Below are 23,433 nucleotides of genomic sequence, written 5' to 3'. Positions count from 1 at the left end.
GATCCACCACGTACAGCAACAGGTCATCCGCATATAACGACACCCGATGCTCTTCTCCCCCTCGGACCACCCCCTTCCATTTATTAGACTCCCTCAACGACATGGCCAATGGTTCGATCGCCAATGCGAACAACGGGGGACAGGGGGCACCCCTGCCTTGTCCCTCGGTACAGTCGAAAGTACTCCGACCTCCGCCGGTTCGTCACTACACTTGCCATCGGTGCTCTGTAAAGGAGCTTAACCCAATTGATAAACCCTACCCCGAACCCAAACCTGCGCAGGACCTCCCAGAGGTACTCCCACTGTACTCGGTCAACGGCCTCCTCCGCGTCCATAGCTGCCACTATCTCCGCCTCTCCCTCCTCCGATGGCATCATTATCACGTTTAAGAGCCGCCGCACATTGGTGTTTAGTTGCCTGCCCTTTACAAATCCCGTCTGGTCCTCGTGGATTACCCCCGGGACACAGTCCTCGATCCTCGTGGCCAGCACTTTTGCCAGCAACTTTGCATCCACATTGAGGAGTGAGATCGGCCTGTACGATCCACATTGCAGTGGGTCCTTGTCCCGCTTTAGGATCAAAGAAATTGTCGCTTCCGACATTGTCGGGGGCAGGGTCCCCTCCTCTCTTGCCTCATTAAAGGTCCTCACCAGTAGCGGGGCCAACAGGTCTGCGTACTTCCTGTAGAACTCCACCGGGAATCCGTCCGGTCCCGGGGCCTTCCCCGCCTGCATGCTCCCCAAACCCTTGCTCAGCTCCTCCAACCCAATTGGTGCCCCCAAACCAGCCACCTCTTGCTCCTCCACCCTCTGGAATCTCAGCTGATCTAGGAATCGTCTCATCCCCTCTTCCCCCGCTGGGGGCTGGGATCTGTACAGCTCTTCATAAAAGGCCTTGAATACCTCGTTTATTTTCGTCGCACTCCGAACCGTGGCTCCCCTTCCATCTTTGACTCCCCCTATTTCCCTCACTGCCATCCTCTTACGGAGCTGGTGTGCCAGCATCCGACTAGCCTTTTCCCCATACTCGTAGGTCGCCCCCTGCGCTTTCCTCCACTGTGCCTCTGCCTTCCCTGTGGTCAACAGGTCAAACTCCGTCTGGAGCCGTCATCTTTCCCCAAGTTATCTTTCCTCCGGGGCCTCTGCGTATCTCCTGTCCACTCTCAAAATCTCCCCCACTAACCTCTCCCTTTCCATACCCTCTGTCTTCTCCCTATGAGCCCTAATGGAAATTAGCTCTCCCCTGATCACCGCCTTCAACGCCTCCCATACCACCCCCACCCGCACCTCCCCGTTGTCGTTGGCCTCCAAATACCTTTCGATACACCCCCTCACCTTCCCACACCACCTCGTCCGCCAGCAGTCCCACATCCAGGCGCCACAACGGGCGTTGGTCCCTCTCCTCTCCCAGCTCCAGTTCCACCCAGTGTGGGGCATGGTCCGAAACGACTATGGCCGAATACTCCGTCCCCTCCACCCTCGGGGTGAGCGCCCTACCCAGAACAAAGAAATCTATCCGGGAGTAGGCTTTGTGTACATGGGAGAAGAAAGAAAATTCCCTGGCCTGCGGCCTTGCAAACCGCCAAGGGTCCACTCCCCCCATCTGATCCATAAACCCCCTAAGTACCTTGGCCGCCACCGGCCTCTTTCCAGTCCTTGATTTGGAGCGGTCCAGTGCTGGATCCAACACTGTATTGAAGTCCCCTCCCATTATCAGGCCTCCTATCTCCAGGTCTGGAATGCGCCCCAACGTGCGCTTCATGAATCCTGCATCATCCCAGTTCGGGGCGTATACGTTTACCAACACCACCCACGTCCTTTGCAGCCTACCGCTCACCATTACATATCGCCCTCCATTGTCCGCTACAATAGTCTTGGCCTCAAATGACACCCGCTTTCCCACCAATATTGCCACCCCTCTATTCTTCACGTCCAGTCCTGAGTGGAATACCTGTCCTACCCATCCCTTTCTTAGCCTGACCTGGTCCGCCACCTTCAGGTGTGTCTCTTGGAGCATGGCCACGTCCGCCTTCAGTCCCTTTAAGTGCGCGAACACTTGAGCCCTCTTCACCGGTCCATTCAGGCCCCTCGCATTCCACGTTATCAGCCGGATTGGAGGGGCTCTCACCCCCCCCCTTCTGTGTCCCATTCCCTTTCGGCCAGTGCAGCAGCAACCCTTTCCACCCCCCCCCCCCCCCCCCCCCCCCCCCCCCCCCGCTAGACCCCTGTCTAGCTTTTTTGCTCCCCCCATGTCACTCCCGTAAGTCAGCTGAAGCCTGCTGACCCCGGCTTCCCCTGCTGTCCCATTGACCTCCCCGCGTGGGAGTCTCCCAATCCATATGCATTCCTTCGTTCCCCTTCCCGCCTTTCTTCCCGCGCGCGGGAAAACACCCCGCGCTTTCCAAAGCTCGCTCCGCCCCCTCTGGCGCAGCTCCCCCAGCCCATGTAACATTTCCTGCGCGGGATTGACCCCCTATATACAACAACCATCACACATCAAACCTCAAACATCCCCCCTACCCTCACAAACCCTCAGTTAGAATCCAACTTTTCGGCTTGTACAAAGGTCCACGCCTCTTCAGGCGTTTCAAAGTAATAGTGTTGGCCCTTGTATGTGACCCACAGTCGCGCTGGCTGCATCATTCCGAATTTCACTTCTTTCCAGTACAACGCCGCTTTGGCCCGGTTGAAACCCGCTCTCTGCTTTGCAACCTCCGTGCTCCAGTCCGGGTATATTCGGATCTCTGCATTGTCCCACTTACTGCTCCGCTCCTTCCTCCTTCTTGGCCCATCTCAGGACCCACTCTCTGTCCGTGAACCGGTGGAACCTCACCACCATCGCCCTTGGCGGCTCATTTGCCTGGGGCTTCTTCGCCAGCACCCGATGTGCCCCGTCCAACTCCAGCGGCCTCGAAGGTGCCTTCGTGCCCATCATCGCCTCGAGCATCGTGCTCGCGTATGCCCTGGCATCAGCCCCCTCCACTCCCTCAGGGAGACCCAGGATTCACAGATTCTTTCTCCTCGACCTGTTCTCCAGGTCTTCGCGTCTTCCCGCCCACCTCTTGTGTAGCGCCTCGTTCTGCTCCACTCTCACCGCCAGGCCCACGAGCTCGTCCTCGTTCTGACTGACTCTTTTCTGTACCTCCTGGATCTTAGCTTCGTGGACCTTCTGGGTGATCCCGAGTCCTTCAATTGCCGAAAGCATAGACGCGTACATCTCCTTGCACATCTCCTCACGCTGCTCCTCGAAGCAGCGCTTGATGAACTCCTGCAGCGCCCCTTTGTCCCTGGCCGCCGCCATTTTGTTTTCTTTCCCTCTTTTCCCTCGCTTCTCCCGTTGCTCCAGTGCCGCTACTTTGGCTGTTACACTTCTGGTCCATTTAAAGAGTCTTATGGAAACTCCTGAAAAAGGTCTGAGAGTCAGTTCCAGACGGGAGCTGCCGAATGCGCGACCTACTTCTCCATGGCCGCCACCGGAAGCCTCGTCCCTGCTTCTTCAATGGCCTTGGTAGATCTTTTCACAGTTGTTCCCTCTGCTGCTAGAATTCACCTTTGATAGAGTCAAGTCAGATTGCAGCTTTAAGCTTGCCCTTGCCCCGCCTGCATGCTGGAAGAGGCTTTTGTCTAAACCTGCAGCCAAAGCCAAATCTTTTACTGTTTCTGCCGGGTCTGGTAGCCAAAAGACATAACATTCCTGGGGGACACTGTCAGGGGAATGCTGCAGTCTTCTTGCCACACCGGGAAATGTCAAACAAATGCCGTGGGGGCCCTGTAAAAGAGCCCAAAAGTCCGTTCCAAGCGGGAGCTACCGAATATGCGACCTAGCTCTGCATAGCCGCACCCGGAAGTCGTTACCAGACTCCTAAACGACCCTCTCGTGGACTGACCTGATCTCTTCACACATCTTCTCCACTGAGTAATACTGCACTCTTGTATGCTTCACCCGATGCCTGTGTTTATATATTTACATTGTGTATTTATGTATGTCCTTTGTTTTTTTTCATGTATGGAATGATCTGAAAGGACTGTACATAGATACTTTTCACTGTACCTCGGTACACATGACAATAAATCAAATCCAAATTTAATCCAAACAATTCTGGGAATTCTATTTCAACATACCACTCTTGAGGTTCTGTGGATCCCATGACTAAAAAGAGGAGGCATGTGTCCTGTACTGAGACTTCTAACAACCCCAAAAGTATGTTGCAATGCAAAGATAATCCATCCCAAACGACACAACAGTCTTTACAGCCAACAGGAAGCCAGTAATTTTGGGCCACGCTGGATCATAAGATCATAAGTGATGTTGAAATTCAAATACTGCAGTTTTATTTTTGTACCTTGAATATTCTGTTCCATCTTTAACATCACATTAACAAACTAGTAAACAATGGTTTTGAATTATTAGGATAAAGAAAAGTACAAAGTGTGGTCATTAATCATCAAAACAAAAATTAATGCAAGACACTACTGGTCTCACTCCGATTGAGCTAATCTCATGTATATAAGGCCTCCGTGTAATAATGTCGCAGACAAAGTTGTTTTATTGATCTAAAGGTAAATGGATATTGTATGTTAAGTTTAGCATTATGTTCACTGTGTAATGCTTTTACTGAATAAACATAGTTTTAATTGGTCTTTTTTACATTTTCGAACAATTTCGAGATGATATAAAAACAGACATCAATACCTCTGAATATCAGCAACCTTTCGATTGAACCCTATTGGAACTCTGGCAAGAGTGCACTAAGAGAATTGGAAATGAGGCCAGGCCAGATGCATGCCAGGTCCTAGTTTTACATTGCACATTCTGTGGGTCTCCCAAGTGTTAATGTTCCATCTTTCCTTTGCACAGTTTAATTAAGTGGGAAGGGATGGGATTTGTGAAGGCGTGACTTGCAAAACAATTGTAAATTTAAGATTTTGGGGCCAAAGATGTAAACAGTACCAGATACCCAAGTGCTCAAATGGTCAAATCAATTATGATATCTTAATGCTGTTAAACGAGCATTGACAAAATTATCACAACCAAATTGAGGTGCCTGATGTACAGCATGAAAGATAGAAATGGGATTTATTCATTGCAGAGTAAAATTTGATATTTATTGGTTGTATTCTGAACAAACCAGACTGCTGAACAAACTAGACTGCTTCTGTTAGGTTCCTTGAGTAGACCGGAAACTATTCTGATAAACCTACTGCCCTCCAAGCTTTTTCTTTACTACTTTTAATTTATTCTTTCCCACAGAATAACTATCAACAGTACAGTGGTTTTGTGATCCTTCATGGCACAGATACGATGGCTTATACAGCTTCAGCCCTTTCATTTATGTGTGAGAACCAAGGAAAGCCCATCATCTTGACTGGCTCTCAGGTAAGTTTTCAACAAAGACATTATCCCCTGTACTACAGCTGCATAAGAAAGGGCATGCATACATTCAAATTAGAAGCAGAAGGAGGCCATTCAGCCCCTCACGCCTGCTCCACCATTCAATAAAATCAAGGCTGATCTGATTGCAACCTCAACTCCACATTCCTCCATGACTCAGATAACCTTTCACCCCTTGTTTATCATGAATATCTCTATCTCTGCCTCAAAAGTATTCCTAGACCTTGCTCCCACCACCTTTTGAGAAAGAGTTCCAAAAATTCATGACCCTCAGTAAAAATGTCTTCTCATCTGTCTTAAATGGATGGCCCCTTATTTTTAAACCGTAACCCCCCCCCCCCCCCCCAGTTCTAGATTCCACCCTGTCGAGTCCCCTCAGGATCTTCTACATTTCAATCAAGTTGCCCCATACACTCCTGTGGATACAAGCCTACTTTGTCCAACCATTCCTCATAAGGCACCCCGCCCATTCAAGGTATTCGCCTCATAAACCTTCCCTGAGGTCAGGCATTTTACATCGTTCTGAGACCAATACTGCACTACTCCAAATGCGGTCCCACCAATACCCTGTATAACCTCCCTACTTTTGTATTCCATTCCCCTTGCAATGAAAATAACATTCTATTAGCTTTCCTAATTACTTGCTGTACCGCCATACTAGCCTTTTGCGATGAACATCTGCCACCTCCAAGCAAACCCCCGCAACGAACACCTCAAGGCGAATTTAACTTTTCAAGTCTGAGAAAGCCCGCCATGTCACTAACCCATACACCTGACTTAGGGGGTTCCGAGTCCCTCAATCCTAGTAAGATCCGATCCGGGCCACCAGGGGGGCAAAGGCCAGGAAATCGGCCTCTCTCACCCCCTGGGCTCTCGGGTCTTCTGACACCCCAAAGATCGCCACCTCTGGACTCGGCACCACCCTTACTTGTAAGACCTCTGACATGATGTCAGCAAACCCCTGCCAGAAACCCCTCCGTCTCGGACACGCCCAAAACAAATGGACATGGTTCGCAGGACCCCCAGCACAGCACCCACACCTATCCTCCACCTCCTCAAAGAACCTGCTCATCTGAGCCACAGTCATGTGTGCCCTGTGGACTACCTTAAACTGTATCAGGCTGAGCCTGATGTACGATAAGGATGCATTAACTCTCCTCGGGGCCTCCTCCCATAGTCCTACCCACCCAGCTCTTCCCACTTTCTCTTCACCTCCTCTTATCGGGCTCGCTCCCACTCCATCAGCTCCTTTTAGATCTCTGAGACCTTCTCTCCTACTCCTGTTCTCGACACCACCTTATTCTGTAGATCCTGGGGCAGCAGGTGCTGGAAGGTCGAAACCTGCTTCCGCACAAAATCCCTCACCTGCAGATACCGGAACCTACTCCGCACTGGCAACTCTCCTCCAGGCTCGGGAAATCCACATCAATAACGAGATCCCCAAATCTCTCGACCCCTGCCCGCTGCCACCTCCGAAACCCCATGTCCACTCCCCTCCGGAGAGAACCGGTGGTTATCACAAATCAGTTCCCACACCAATGCCCCCCTAACCCCATGTGCTGCCTCCACTGTCCCCACACTCTCGGGGCTGCCACTACTACCGGGCTTGTGTAGTACCGAGCAGGCGAGAATGGCAGAGGTGCCGTTAACAATGCCCCCAAACTAGTATCCTTACATGATGCCAATCCACCCGCTCCCACACCGACCCCTCCCTCACTACGCACTTCCTGACCATCGCAATTTCTGTCGCCCAATAATAATTAATGAAATTGGGAGAGTCAGCTTGAGAGTTCTTAACCTTTAATGCACTTTAACAGAACATGCAGCTCTCATGCCATTTACACAGACAAAGGTAATACTTGCATTTACAATTTTCTTTCTGTTAGGAACATTTTTAAGAACCTTGTTTCCAAAGCCTGATTCAGTGGCCAATTTCATGACCTCTCTGGCTCAATTTTCAAAGCCTTCTGCCTGTACATGTTCAAAACCGGATTCCTTTTCATGTGCTTGCTCTCTCCCTCTCTCTCTCTTCCCCCCCCCCCCCCCCCCCCCCCCCATCAGACTCTAATGGGCTAATAGCTGGTCAGGCAGGGGTGTCCTGTATATTCCCACTGACTAGTTTAAGTCTGACTATGACAATGTAACTCGGCCAGGTGTGGGCATATCCCTCTGACTCCGTGCTAGCAGTATTTTCCCTCCGTTGCTTTAATGCCTAAATTACCTGCTACATTGGGATCTCATTTCTGGACCCAATTTCCTATGCTTTAATGCCTAAATTACCTGCTACATTGGGATCTCATTTCTGGACCCAATTTCCTAATATTTCCCTTGTGTAATAATAGTAAATAATTTTAATTGCTGTAGTCTATCCAGGTAAGTGTATTTTAATTTGTGTTTATGCCTGCCAAAGCCATCTAGGGCAGCACGGTGTCGCTGTGGATAGCATTGCTGCGTCTCGGCGCCGAGGTCCCAGGTTCGATCCCGGCTCTGGATCACTATCCTTATGGAGTTTGCACATTCTCCCCGTGTTTGCGTGGGTTTCGCCCCCGCAACCCAAAGATGTGCAGGGTAGGTGGATTGGCCACGCTAAATTTCCCCTTAATTGGAAAAAAAAGTGAATTGGGTACTCTAAATTTAAAAAAAAATTTAAATGCCTGCCAACCATCTGAAACTTCAGAGGTGACAAAAGTTTTCATAAATCAGCAAGTCTACCACTTTGTCATGTAGGAGTGTACCTTAATTAAATATTTATATAAATAGATGTCTGTGTCGTCCCAGCTGAGGCAAAGCTGCCCCCCCGTTTCAGTGAGGCTGTCCTTGGTGCCGTCTCTGTGCAGCTGAGGGAAGACTTATAGATCTAATTCGATGTTGGGAAGATGAGATGTGGGAGGGGTTGACTGAGGAGGACAGAGAGGAGGAACTGGTCCAAGTGCCACAAAAGAATTCCGTGAATTCATGAAGTTGGCAAAGGCAAGTATGGCATTAGTATGAGCAATATTGGTCCAGTGTGATAAGGTCTCACAAGCGAATGTAACAAGTGTTTAATATAAGCTGCTCATCCAAAGTTGCTGGTTTCCACAAGGGTGTAGCTGTCCTGGACCATGCCATTCTGCATTCCGAGCAATGATCAAGTGAACCAGTAGGTGGTTGGCAGGATGACAGTATAACATCTGAGCACAGCCTTCAATCATGTGTGCAGTGATCCAAAAATGTGATTGGGAGATGACAAGTGACAGTTTGAGATTGTTGATGGAATTTCTGTGTCAAAACTTTTCAGGAGAAGTGAGCCCTCAAGGCCTGAGATTGTGCCTGTACAGGTAGGGCTGTACTGACTCCTTAGGAGGAGCAAGTGCTGCTGGAGCCCGATACGTCCCGGAGTATCGCCAGTGGTGAGATTGGAGGGAGGCCTGGTTCTAGGGAGATGGCCAAAGTATCAATCAGACAAGGTGATCAGAGGAACGGTTGATTTGTTTTAAAGGAGGCCAGAAAATATGCAATTTGTGTATAGATTTTACAGTTGGGAATCTTAACAAGCTTCATGATCAGAAGCTTAGCATTATCACTCAATAGTGTCTGCAGAGTTCATTCATGCAGTTGAGGCTATGAAGTTCATGTGATAGTAGTGATGCATCAATCAATGCTATACATGATTATCCTCTTACAGAATTCTCTCTGTCACAGGATAGGCCTGTCCCGTGCAGGCTGCGGCAGAATCTGTGCAACAGCTTCCCTGCTCTTCCTGAGGAGGATGCCTCAGAGGGTGCAGTGTCACATGCTCTCACTGCATCCAGCACCATCGCAATTTCTGGCATTTCGGCAGGGATCTGTGTGTCAGGCAGGGATCGTGCATACACTGGTGAGGGCACTTCACGTTTGCACGTGCAGCTACATAGGGCAGTCGGTGGAGTGTACGGAGTGATTCAGAGACCGATTCTGAGTTGGCTGATAAGCCTTGGGAGTTGTCAGGGAGCTGGAAGATGCTGGGTGTTTAATGCAAGGTCTAAGAAGCTTTGGCAGGTATACCAGAGGTGTTGCATGCACTGGCCCGCACAATGGAGGTGTCAATCCAGGCGATTAGCACTGCAATCACCACTCTTCAGAGTGCCAAGCATCCTCTAGACAGACTGGTGGACTGTCATGGAGGGGACAATCTGAGTGCATTGCAGATGCAATCATCGGGATGTGCTCTGCACCATTGCCCTGGCTCTGAGCTCCGGGACAGAGACCTCGGGTGACAGGGGAACTAGGAGCTTTGCGGCCCACCCAGCTACCGGACACACACTGGTCGGTAGGAAGGACCTACCAGTCCTAGTGATGGGGGTTGAGCTGCCTCCATCTGGAAGTTCGTCTCGAGACAATTCTGATAGGGGCAACATCTCCTCCTCCATTCATCAGCCATTAACAAGGCCACAACCATTTCCGCACTGACTGAAGACATGTCTCCTGGAGTGACCCACTGCTTAAGGCCACAGCCACACAAAGGACACTCGCCGAAGTCATCCTGGGGAAGGGAGGCAACAGTTCAGCTGCATTGTTCCAGTGCAGGCACAATCGAAGCGGGAACACTGCACTGGAGCACTCGTAAATGCATTCGTAAATATCCATGTCAGTCACGAATTGGGGCACATGTTGACACTTTTTTACGATGTTGGCATGCCTTTAAGGCTTCTGAATAAACACACAACTCTTTCTTTCCCTCACGCTTATGTTCTTATTGGTGGCTGTCTGAAGGTTGATGTATCCCCAGAATAGTCCAGGCAGCGGAATTGCATCTTGAGGTTGCTTGTTGTATCTTCATCAGATTTCGCACCCTCACCGGTGTCATGAACAATCCCTCGGGAGGATAGCTCTTATTACCTAGAAACCATCCCTCCAGTGCATCTAGGCCTGTGGAAAGATCTGGAGCTTGCGACATCCTGAGAATATATACGCTGTGGCTTCCGCCCAGTTATGGCCCACACCCACATGACCCACCACCTGTGATCGCACGCGAACTACATTGATTGGAATCCCTTTCTGTTTATGAACGTGCAGAGCTGATGGCTAAGTGTGCGCAATCAATGGCTCCTTACATGCTGGGGAAACAAACAATGGCGGCAAATCCTTGGGCTCTCTTGGTCCGGCTTTAGGCATCCTGTGTGAAGGTGATGTAATTGCTGGCCCTCTGGACATTGCATCTATGATCACCTTGGAAACTAACATCAGAGGGTGAACTGTAGATGTGGGGGGAGGGGAAGGGGGAAGCAAAGAAGAGAACGGGTAAGGAAAGGTGGATAAGCTGGAGGGGGGTGGGTTAAATATATATTAAGAAAGAAATGGTAAAAGACAGTTAAAATGAAATGGGATGAAAACAAATGGGTCGAGGTGGGGTAGAGCTAATCATCTGAAGTTGAATTCAATGTTGAGACCGGATGGCTGTAGCATGCCTAACCGGAAAATGAGATGTTGTTGCTCCAGTTTGCGTTGAGCTTCACTGGAACATTGCAGCAGGCCAAGGACAGACATGGGAGCAGGGTCTTTTGTTAAAATGGCAAGCAACGGGAAGGTCGGGGAAGGTCATCCCATTTCATTTTAATTGTCTTTTACCATTTCTTTCTTATCTTAATATATATTTTAACCCCCCCCAATCTTATCCACCTTTCCTTACCCTTTCTCCTCTTTGCATCCCCCTTCCCCTCCCCCCCCCCCCCCCCCCCCCCCCCCCCATATCTACAGTTCACCCTCTGAGGTTTGGCCTTTCACATATTTGTTCTCTGTGGACTGCCATTAGCACTCTTTCCCCTTGGTTTCTGTGGCCATTAGCACCCGGTTTCCCTGGATTTCTGTGGCTATGACTCATCTTTCATTCTCACTCCACAGTATAAATATTTCCAACTTTCTCTGTCTGTTAACTTTGACACCGAGTCATCGGACTCGAAACGTTAGCTCTTTGCTCTCCCTACAGATGCTGCCAGACCTGCTGAGATTTTCCAGCATTTTCTCTTTCGTTTCAGATTCCAGCATCCCCAGTAATTTGCTTTTATCTATGAACACCTTGATGCATTGGTGTGCAGCATCAGGTCGAGTCTCTAAGGCAGCCTGAAAAGAGAGTGAAAAAGTTCAGTGCCACTGTTGCCTTCAAGGCAATAGGCATCAGGTGACCGTCGAGCAGTTGATGAAATCTCTCCTGCGAGCATCTCCCAATCGGTGTAGCAAGTTGCCCTTGGAAAGCCCCAGTCATCTTCTGTGCTGAGTCTCACTTAGTTGCATGTAACTGAATCGCTGGCTGTATAGTCTTGGTGCTGTATAACGTCATCTGTGCCTCTCATGAGGGTTTCCCGGCTTCTCCTGACCATTGGGGTTTGGCACCGCTCTGTCCCTTTCCTGAGAACTCCGAGCATCTTGAGCCACCTTCTGAACCCTTATCCGTCTTGCCCTCCTGCTCACTGGAGGTTGTGTCTCCAACAGAGATTCCCCCCTCACAGACCATGCACTGAATATTCTCCTATCAAAAGAACCCTCTGAATGAGAGGAGAGTCTCGAGAGAAAATATCCATAATTTAGCTCTGTCTTTTACTTGAAACTAAAACTAATTACTCCTGACAACTGTTATTTTGTGTATTCTGAAATGTCCCCGAAGGATCTGGCGCTACACCTCTATTGACCGATCCTTTAGCCTAGTTTTTATCTCCTCTATCCTCACCATACCAGGACCCAAAATTTCCTTCTAGCTGAAGCAGCTTTACATGTGCTTCTTTCAATTTAACATGCTGTATTCACTGCTCACACTGCGGAGACCAAACACCAATTGGGTGACTGCTTTGGGGAGCACTTGCATTCAGTCTTCAAGCTTGATTCTGAACTTCCGGAGGCCTGCCATTTTAATTTTCCATGGCTGATATCTCCGTTCCTGGATTATTGCAATGTTCATTGAAGCTCAGTGCAAGCTTGAGGAACAATGCACCATCTTTCGATTAGGCACTTTATAGCCTCCAGGGCTTGATTTTGAGTTCAACAACTTCAGTCTGTAATCTCTGCCCCCCCCCCCCCCCCCCCCCCCTCCCCCATTTGTGATGGTCTTTATCTTGTCTTTCTTGCTTTTCCTTCAGGCGGCAGCCGTTATTTATTCTACCGTTCACACCTCCTCTGGACCTTATTTTTTACTTGTTCAATTACTGTTCTTTTTGGCCCTGCCCACCAACTCCTTGTTACTTCATGGCTCCTACCTTCTATGTTTCCACATTATCGTGGTTATGCCTCTTTTGTGTTGCTAAATTGTCTTGGTCTGAGCAGATATGTTTTTAATTATTTGATTGCCTCAGTCTTGGATCGCCCTGACACTAAGCCCCCAGCTTGCTGTGTACCTATATACCCTCCCACACATCTGGTTGTCTAAATACTTGCTGTACTTTGTACTCCTACAATGCCCTGTTGGGTTCTTTCCAAAGGATATGACAGCCAATCTTTCAGGCCAAATGGGTGCAGCAGGAAGGGTTGAGTGGTCTTCAAGATTCCATATCCCTATGCTTGACCAATCATCGACCTGTTTCCCATCAGGTTGCACTTCCGTCAGGGTTTTAACCAATGACTTGCAGTCTGCTACCCTGCATTGCTAGTTTGGTCTCGGGGGGGGGGCAATTTTCTCCGATTTCTGCATGGTTTCAGGCTAATAATTCTGATGCCCCCTTGGCAGTATCTGCTAACCCTTCTGTGGCAAACACTGTGTTTATAATTATTGTCATGTTAGGAATTTCGCATTTTAATTGCGTTGCGGCAGGATACTACTTTTACCCAATGGTTTTGCAAAGCATGTCAAAACGCTATCAGACATCGTACACTTGTTTAATTAGTACTGTTATGACATGCTGGGCTAGTGCGGAGTCAATTCCAGCTCCATGTGCCCTGGAGTACCAATAATTCTTATGAAAATACCAAAGATTTTGGCCCACGGTTGCTTAATAATTACAGGCATCAGGTTTGTAAGTTTAAACATGATTACTGTTTATTTATAACGAGGACTATCATGAAATATGCAGTAAATACAGCTGGTTAACAACCAGCTAATACCTACTTTGCCCCACCTTCTACCTATATACACGACAGACAAACAGTGAGGGAAAGGGGTATAAAATAACAAGGACGAAAGTCAAAAGTTGAGAGTTTTTACTTCAGATGGTGGTTCTTTGAGCACACTTCTTCACCGCAAGCTTGCAGATTAGAGACTTTGATTTTCAGCCAGTAATGGTCATCTTTCTAGATTCATTCATTCAGGGTCTCTGTAGTTTAGAAAATGCAGTAATCCCATGGAGCAGGCTTTCTGGAGGGTCACCTTATTTGTCATCAAACTTGGCCTTCAGCTTGAGGTTCGCATCCAGGCCTTTATCTTTCTAGAGTGACATTTTATTTCACAACAAACTGCTTTCTGCTCATGGTTTGACTTCAGGCCTCTGCAGTCTCAAGAGAACAGCACCCAGAGGCTTGCTGGAGGGGAAGTCAGCTCTCCCACTGGCCTTCTGGAGAGAATTAGCTGGATTTCTTTGGAGAGAGTTAGTTGGATCTCTTCGCCGGGCTGCCAGAATCAAAACTGAAACCCAACACAAGCCCTTGGAACTCTTCAAGGATCAATGGGATCAGATCCAATCACTACCTGTTACTAGGCAGCGCACAGACTTTTGGGCCAATTCATTGATCACCAGCCAATCAAACGAGTCCTTACTAATGCCGGCCTGCAATCACCATAGAACCATAGAATTTACAGTGCAGAAGGAGGCCATTTGGCCCATCAAGTCTGCACCGACCCTTGTAAAGAGCACCCGACTTACTCCCACACCTCCACCCTATCCCATGACCCAGTAACTTCACTTAACCTTTTTTGGACACTTAAGGGGCAATTTAGCAAACCGATCCACCTAACCTGCACATCTTTGGTCTATGAGAGGAAACCGGAGCACCCGGAGGAAACCCACGCAGACACTGGGAGAACGTGCAGACTCCGCACAGTCAGTCACCAAAGCCGGGAATCAAACCTGGGACCCTGGAGCTGTGAAGCACAGTGCTAACCACTATGCTACCATACCACCAATTTAAACAAACACAGCCTTCTGGATTCTGTTTGAATTAAAGATACAGAATTTTTACAAGCTGCTGGTCTTAAAGGGAAATGTCCATTATTCATCCTGATATGGGCCAAGGTTTAGAAAACTCCAAAGTATATTCTGGAGTTCAACTGACCTATAATAGTTGTTGATTTTGGCTACGATGAGCACAAGAGTCTGCCTTTCAGGTGTTATTCAACAGACGCCTTTTGGCGCTTTTAATCAAAAAATAACCAAGCTTTATTCTAAGAATTTAGTTAACATTTGTATAAACACACAGCAAGAATTTTCTATCAACTACAAACAGAAAGACCCCACACAGCTACAGTAATCTATGTATAACCCTTAATGAATTCCCCCTTAACTGTTCCAATTCAATAACAAAATCCAAATAAAATAAGAAACCCTTTTTCAAAGGCGTGGCTCAGCACACGGCATTCTCACTGTCTTTTTAAGACTTGTTACTGATACCCTGTTCCCCTTTTCGAACAGCAGGTTTGAATTCCTTCCAGAAAGCAATTATCTCTTAAGTTATCAAGTAGTCTGGAAACAGCTTTTAAAATGAAGATAGAGAGACACTTCTTTCAACCTGTGCAGTTCAAACCAGTCCAAAAGCAAAAGTAAAAATTCAAAGAGCCTCAACCCAGCTCCACCCACTCTGAAACATCTGTAGTCATGTGATGAGACACAAACATTTCTTAAAGGGACATTCCCATGACAATGCATTGATGCAAAATAAAAGAAAGGGGAAATAGTGGAATACTCAGGAAGGATTCTTACAATACAGAAAAGTAGTCATTAAAATTATAAATGCTACATTTTCAAAATACATGTGCTGTAATGAGTAGAGATTCATGCAAACTTACAGTACCTCCCATCTGTTAAGTCAGGTATGTATTTTGTTAATACAAAGGTATTACATGTAAAAGTGTTTACATGTACTACATATTTGATATAAATTCAGCTTGTCTTTCTGTTGAGGAAGTGTATTTTTTTCTGTTTCTACCTGCTAGAACTTGGAACCAGTTGCACTTTGGGAGGTTCTGCATTAAACATTTTTGTTCAACTTCCGCCTGAATAGTTGCTGTGGTTTAGCAGACACTGGCTCAAAATTAAAGGTCAAATAATTGTAAATCAGTTGATCCTGTTGATGGAGCAAAATGTTGCACGGGTACATTTATGCACTATTCATGCCCTATGGTGTAACTCTTCTCACCCACAAACCGCTCTCTGGATTCGTCTGCATAAGTCAAAATGTCCACCTTTATCAGCCGAGGCATAGAGTTTAAGAGCAGCAAGATTTTGGTGGAACTGTATAAAACATTGGTGAGGCCACAGCTAGAGTTCTGGAAGCCACATTATAGGAGGGATGTGATCGCACTTGAAAGGGTGCAGAGGGGATTTACCAGGATGTTGCCTGGGCTGGAGAGTTTGGTTATGAAGGGATGAGATAGACTTGGATTGTTTCCTTTGAGGAGACTGAGGGGGGGCCATGATTGAGATGTACAAGGGGCATCGATAGTGTAGACGGGAAGAAACTTTTCCCCTTGGTGGGGGGATCAATGACCAGGGAGCATAGATTTATGGTTAGGGGCAGGAGATTTGGAGGGGATGTGAGGAAAAACATTTTTATCCAGAGGGTGGTGGGAGTTTGGAACGCGCTGCCTGAAAGAGTGGTGGAGGCAGAGATCCTCATAACATTTAAGAAGCATTTAGAATGTGCACTAAGGCATTCAAGGCTATGGACCAAGCGCTAGGAAATGGGATTAAAATAGTTAGGTTGTTTTTGACTGGCACAGACTTGATGGGCTGAAGGGCCTTTTCTATGCTGTATGTCTTTATGCCTTTGTTGCAGTGTGCTTTTCACTTGCGTTAAGAATGTATCCTTTGTTTCATGCACCGAATTTCATTGTTACAAAAAATAAAGCTAGCACTTGGTAAAATGGTTAATGAACTGAAGTAACTTCTTTTAATATGATGCAGATTGTGAAGACTGAGACTGCATTAATAAGGAAAAGATGTTGAATTTTTAAGGGAGTGAGAAATGCCACAGTCAAATGGCCAGATATGACATCAAGATTTCTTGGAATATTTAATGGTGGAAATATAAACCACTTGTTATTTGAAGTGGTAGCCTCTCCCTTTGTAGCGAAGACACTCAACACCTCACTGGGTAAATACAGGCCTAAGAATAATAAACACACGGAACTTAAACTTCATCCACTTGAGTATTTTCCAGCGTTCAGAATTGTTCTTTTCTAATGTGATTTTAAAATATTACCGTTCCAGTACCCCTCTAAATGATCAGCTCTTGGATCTAAGAAACAGTGAGAACTGCTGTGGCCTAATGAAAATGTAAAATTGTTAGTTTTTGACGTCAGTCAAGGTATAGGTGCCGTAGGATGTTTTACAATGTTGAAGATGCTATGTAAATTCAAGTTGTGATTTAATTAACGGGATTAAAATCTCCATGTGAATGTTAGAAATGTTGCAGGTGACTTCAGGCCATCTTAGTACAGACCATAATAACAAGCCTTACTGCTTCCCCAGTGGGCAGTGCACATTTCACCGTTGTGTTTGTCTTGAGTCGGAAGAAGTGGTAGCCAGATTCGAGCCCCTTCTCATTGGCCAACTGACGAGCAGATTAGATTTAGATGGAATTGGGTCTGAAACTTGCAAAATGAAATTTGGTTACCTTTGTAAGCTGAAGGAACAACCAGATATCTGAAACCGTGCTTCTTGCGTTACTGACAGACTGATTATAATTGTTCACGCTGATAAAAGCAAATTACTGCCGATGCTGGCAAAAACAGAAAATACTGGACAATCTCAACAGGTCGAAGCTTTGACAAAGAGTCATCCAGACTAGAAGCGTTAGCTCCCTCTTCTCTCCACAGATGCTGTCAGACCTGCTGAGATTGTCCAGTATTGCATGTTTTTGTTTGTGATCAGAATTGTTCCTTTCTGTAAAGGACCACTTACCCTGTCTTCTGAAACTAATTCACACTGGTATATTTGAGCAATATGAATGTTCCTATCATCGAAAACTCATCTCAAGATGTTTCTACTCCTGATTTTCTTGTTTCCCTAGCTCCCTCCTGAAAGTATTGTCTCTTTATGATGTTGCCCACCTGCTGTCACCAATCGCCAAATGGCAATTCATCATTTCTTGAATGTGTATGGAAACTGGCTAATCAACCACGAGCAGCATCATGGGCCATTGAGAGAAGCTAAGAAAATTAGAAGAGATGCGGGGTGGGGGAGGTCACCGCATTGCTAAAAAGAAAATCAAGAACACATTTAAATTAGGTGCGATATTTTCACATTGAAGAAATACCAGGTACTCTAACTTCTCGCCTTTCTTTAAAAGTCCAAAATCTTGTCCATGGCTTTGTTAATTCTCCTATAGTTTTTCACCAAGCTTTGTTAACTGCCCTCCTAAACTTAGAAAAAAAACTTGCCCGACTTCAGATGATTTTGCTGATGGTGTGTATGAAGTGTCGCTATTTGGAAAAATAAAGCACCGAGGGAATGCTGCCGCCATAAAGGAATTGAAAAGCAGTTTGGTTTGCAGAAAATAACAGTTTTCGTTATCTACTTTGTGCAAATAAATATGTCCTGATCCCCCTTAAGCATGAGATTATAGATAAATCCTAGCCATTTAAACAAACAGCAAATAGTTTAAATGTTACTGCTTCACATTGTTTTAATTCCATTCCCCAGCACTTTCTTCCAACTTTTGACATGTTTTGTGAATAATCAGTCTAGCTGTCAATCAAAAAGGAACTGTCTGCCCCCCGCCGCCGCCTGCCAGCAGCTTCAAAGTGTGGATACTTTGTGTGGAAGGGAGACTGCTTGTGGGTCTGCCTCGATATCCTCATGGTGTTCGTACACACATAGGGCGCGATTCTCTGAAATGGAGACAGAGTGTTCACGCCGTCGTGAACGCTGTCGAGGTTCACGACGGCGCGAAACGGCCCCTATCCCGACCGATTCAGGGCCCGATAATGGGCTAGGAGCGGCGCCGTGTCATTTACGCGCGCCATAACTGGCGTCACCCGCGCATGCGTGGTTGCCGTCCTCTCCGAGTCCGCCCCGCAAGGCTATGTCCGACGGATCTTGTGGGGCTGCGGAAGAAAGGAGGTCCTCCTTCAGAGAGGCCGGCTCGACGATCGATGGGCACCGATCGCGGGCCAGACCCCACTTGAGGCCTCCCCCGGTGCAGGATCCCATCCCCCCCCCCCCCTCCCGTTCCTGCCGGCAGCGACCAGGTGTGGACGGCGCCAGGGGAAACCCGCCGTTTTGGGCTGGCCGCTCGGCCCATCCGGCACTGAGAATATCGTGTCTCGGGCGATTCACTGGACCACGCCGTGCAAAACGCGATTGTGCCGATCTGGCCACTTCCGTGAATCGGGAGGGCGTCGGACCGGTGTGGCGGGAAAATTTGGCGACCCAGGCGATTCTCCAAACCGGTGCGGGAGCGGAGAATCGTGCCCATAATGTTTCAAGCTGGGAGCTGTCAGCCGCCGCTGGAGCTTCCTTCGAGTTGACTGGGTGATTTGATTTATTACCTAATGCCCTTCAGGCCTCAAATTGGGATGTACCTGCATCTGAAATGATTGACACAGAATTTCCTTGGAGATGCATCTGCTCTTTTGCTGGAGGTTTTCCCGGATAATCTTTATTAGTGTCATAAGTAAACATTAAGACTGCAATGAAGTTACTGTGAAACTGCCAAACTCTTGCGCCTGTCCAATTCACCTAACAAGCACGTTTTTTGGAACTTGTGGGAGGAAACCGGAGCGCCCGGAGGAAACTCGCACAGGCAGTGACCCAAGCTGTGTCCCTGGCTCTGTGGGACAACAGTTCTAACCATTCTGCTTCCCATTGTGGTGGAAATCTTGTTTACAACAATGTAGTGGGAGTAGTTCTGAGAAACTTCCATGCCATTGTTTAAAGATATTTCACAAGGAACAAAATACTGATTTTAATTTTGTTTATTTAATATAGATCTTGCTTCAAGCGCCAATTACTACACTTTGGAGAGAACACCTATTTTGGGCAACTTCTTTCTTTATGACGCATTTTATTAGCCCTCATTCTGTTCATATATCCTGAGTAACATTGATTGGAAATTTATGTGCATGTTTTTGATGTAGCACATTGACAGTTAGAAGCTCTGTATTATAAATCAAATGTCCCCTGGCCTGCCTCACAATACGTCAAACAATCTACTGTTTCTAAAAATAAGGGTGCTATACCAAGTAGCACCCAATGTATTATCAATGTGTATGGGCTGCACGGTGGCAAAGAGGACCCGGGTCACTGTCCATGTGGAATTTTCTAAGTTTGCTCATTCTCTGTGCCCACGTGGGTCTCGCGCTGCACCCCATCCGCCCAAAAGATGTACAGGGTAGGTGGATTGGCCACGCTAAATTGTCCCTTAATTGGAAACTTTAAGGGGCAGTACGACAGCACAGTGGTTAGTTCTGTTGATTCACAGCGCCTGGGTCCAAGGTTCAATTCCAGGCTTGGGTCACTGTCTGTGCGGAATCTGCACATTCTCCCTGTGTCTGAGTGGGTTTCCTCCGGTTGCGTCCCACAAGTCCGAAAGATGTGCTGTTAGGTGAAGTGGACATTCTGAATTCTCACTGTGTACCTGAACAGGCACCGGAATGTGGCGACTAGGGCTTTTCACAGTAATTTCAGTGTAGTGTTAATGTAAGCCTAATTGTGACAAGAAAGATTATTATCAGGGACTGTCCAACAGGTACAGGCTGTCAAATTCTATTTTCATTACACAGCATTTTTGGATGATTCTTGTTTAGGGAATTAAATACTGCAACTGTTCATCAGTCTGCAAAAGCTTTGATAGTTATGGTTATGATTTGAAAAAATTATATTTATGAACCCTTTTTGATTTTCTATGTACTTTAAAAAAAAAAAAACACCTTTTGTTTACTCCCTTTTATAAAACTGAGAAATGTTATGGAAGATGTTATGGAAAATTTTCCATAAAAAGAATTTTATGGAAAATGTACCAGATTAAAAATAGGTATCAGCATTGACAGCAGTCTTGATCCTGAAGTGAAAAAAAAATGAAAATCGCTTATTGTAAGTAGGCTTCAAATGAAGTTACTGTGAAAAGCCCCTAGTCGCCACATTCCGGCACCTGTTCGGGGAGGCTGGTACAGGAATTGAACCGTGCTGATGGCCTGTCTTGGTCTGCTTTCAAAGCCAGCGATCTAGCCCTGTGCTAAACCAGCCCCTGGTCTTTGCTGACAGATGGATCTTTTTGACATCTGGCAGCAGTGGTGGCATCGAAACAAAGGCTAGGTGGATGTGTGGCTTGAAGTCATATAACCATTTCTATTAAACTGCTGGGTGTATTTTGATCTTGAATGTTTGCAGAGTAATGTGATTTTGTAATATTATGCACAGCTCTAGTTTATAATTCCAGATTAAAAGCTAAAAATATGTAATTGGCAGAATCTGTCTCTTCAAATATGACATGCGCACAAATAATTTTACAAACCCGAAATGATTAACAGATTTACGATGAGAAAGCAGAATAATTTTGTTCAAAATTTCATACTTTGTCCCTATCAACCCTGAACAATTAGTGCTCTGTCAATTACTTTAAATTCTGTGATTTCCTGATTACTTTCAAAGTAATTTCCATAGCCCAATTTTATTTTGAAATGTTTCAAAGTTACAAGATGTTTTGGAGAAGTTGCTGAGCATCAGAGAATTAGTGAGATGGTGAAACATGGTTAATTTCATTAGTGGACTATTTGGGATATGAATTTGATTAATTATGTATGCTGAATAATAGAAGTTCTGCTATCTCATAAGATGAAAACCAAATGCATTTGCTGTTTTCATTGTTTGAGAAGTAGGGGAACTACCAAGGCGAGTGTTAAAGCACATCTATACCCGTAAATCTAATCAAAATGACTTTACTTTGGCAAAAAAAGCAGTTGGAACTGTGCCACATTATTTACAGATGCTTAACATTCATGAAGGAACCCGTGATGAAATTACCAGTGCAGAATCTCATCAAAGGATTTGCACATCCCCCATCCCAATGTCATGAGATTTACTCAGGCTGATAAGTTTTATGTCCTGGATTTTATTTTCCCCAAACTTGTGATTGTCAACAGTATTTTGAGCATTGCTGTTTAAACAGGCTGGTTGAATGTCTTGCTGGTGCTCTGGTGGTGGAGTAAGCGTATTCTCTTCAGCAAGTTAAGCTCAAAACACTGAATCACTGTGAATTTCTCTACTTCTATTGTTGAATTCCTCATTCCTTTACCCCCCCCCCACCCCACACACATATGCCAACAGGCGCCCATATAAGGATTCACTATTTAGAAAATCAAATGATCAGATCAGTGCAGGGTGCAGTTTGCTTTAACTGATGCAAACATCTGGCCAGCCCTGACTCTGAAACAGAGCTGAGACCATCTTGAAGAGAGAATCTCTCTTCACTTCACTCTGAATTCAGATCAGTTCCTAACCCTGAATTCACATGGTAATTTCTTTGTATTTGTTGAAAAAGCCTGATGCAGTTGCATTAGATGTGCAGCCCGAGTAAATCTCATGACATTGGGATGGGGGAGGTGCAAATGATGAGATTCGGCATTGGTAATTTCATCACTGGTTCCTTCGTGAATGTTAAGCATCTGTAAATGTGGCACGATTCCAACTGCTTTGTTTAATTATGTGATAGTCACTGGAAGGTAAATCTAACCAAAGTAAAGTCATTTTGATTAGATTTACAGGTATGGATGTGCTTTGACACTCCATAGATAGTTCTCCTGCTTTTCAAACAACGATAACAGCAAAAGCATTTGGTTTTCATCTCGTGAGACAGCAGGACTTCTAATATACAGTATTCATCAATCAAATTCATATTTCAAATAGTCCACTAATGAAATTAACCATGTTTCATCATCTCACTAATTCTCTGATGCTCAGCAACTTCTCCAAAACACCTTAAAGCAACTTTGAAACATTTCAAAATAAAATTGGGTTATGGAAATTACTTCGAAAGTAATCAGGAAATCACAGAATTTAAAGTAATTGGCAGAGTACCAGAGGGCAGAGGAGGTAAAATCCTTTACATCCAAAGGACGGATGTCTGGAATCTCAGGCTGAAAGAATGGTCGAGGCAGAAACCCACATTACATTTACAGAATATCTGCCATACGAGTGTTGAAATGAAATGAATGAAAATCGCTTATTGTCACGAGTAGGCTTCAATGAAGTTACTGTGAAAAGCCCCTAGTCGCCACATTCCGGCGCCTGTTCGGGGAGGCTGGTACGGGAATTGAACCGTGCTGCTGGCCTGCCTTGGTCTGCTTTAAAAGCCAGCGATTTAGCCCAGTGAGCTAAACCAGTTTGGCAGTCTTCCATGTCCGTGTGTTTTGGGAGGGGGGATGGGCTTGGGGGGAGGGGGGGGGGGGGGGGGGGGGGAGTTTAGGCTGGATTCCTCTGCCCCGCCCACCACAAGAATGCCACGGACAAGATGCCGATGATGAAGTCCATTGACCTCCGGCAGGATTTATCAGGCAGACGTGGCCAGCGAATCTCGGCCTTTAATATCAATACTGATCGGGGCACTGTTGGGGCCCCGATCTCTGTGGAACTAGCCGTGTCGGCTTGAACAGGCCTCGCCTCTCAGGCATCAACCATGTCCCCAGATTTTCTTTGGATCGGAGTGGCTGAAAATCTGGTCTGAAAACTCGGCTGTTTTCAGTCAGAGCCTGGCAGTCTGCCAAATTATGGGGAAGCTCCACCCTTAAGGGGAAGCTCCACCCTTAAAAGTCTAGGAATCTATTTCCTTCTCAAATACATTCAGTGACTCAGCCTTCACCGCCTTCTATAGTGGAGAATTCCACAGTTTCACCACCCTCTGAATGAAGACCTATTTCCTCATCTCTGTCCTAAATGGCCTACCCCATAC

General features: G+C 46.4%; 1 protein-coding gene across 3 annotated transcripts in view; it reads left to right on the top strand.

The window, feature by feature from the left end:
* Nucleotides 1–23,433, top strand: part of aspg (asparaginase homolog (S. cerevisiae)) — a 157,703-nt gene that overhangs the window by 32,117 nt on the left and 102,153 nt on the right. For all 3 annotated transcript variants that reach the window (XR_011938109.1, XM_072489922.1, XM_072489910.1), the window contains exon 4: nt 5,251–5,376. Coding sequence is in view for 2 of the 3 variants with exons in the window: in XM_072489922.1 (XP_072346023.1) it covers nt 5,251–5,376 (126 nt within the window). In the remaining variant the exon portion in view is untranslated. The remainder of the gene's footprint in view (nt 1–5,250; nt 5,377–23,433) is intronic.

This window comes from Scyliorhinus torazame, chromosome 2 (genome assembly GCF_047496885.1).
Source record: "Scyliorhinus torazame isolate Kashiwa2021f chromosome 2, sScyTor2.1, whole genome shotgun sequence".
Classification (NCBI taxonomy): domain Eukaryota; kingdom Metazoa; phylum Chordata; class Chondrichthyes; order Carcharhiniformes; family Scyliorhinidae; genus Scyliorhinus; species Scyliorhinus torazame.
The sequence above is the reverse complement of the archived record's forward strand: the minus strand, read 5'-3'. Positions and strand labels throughout refer to the sequence as shown.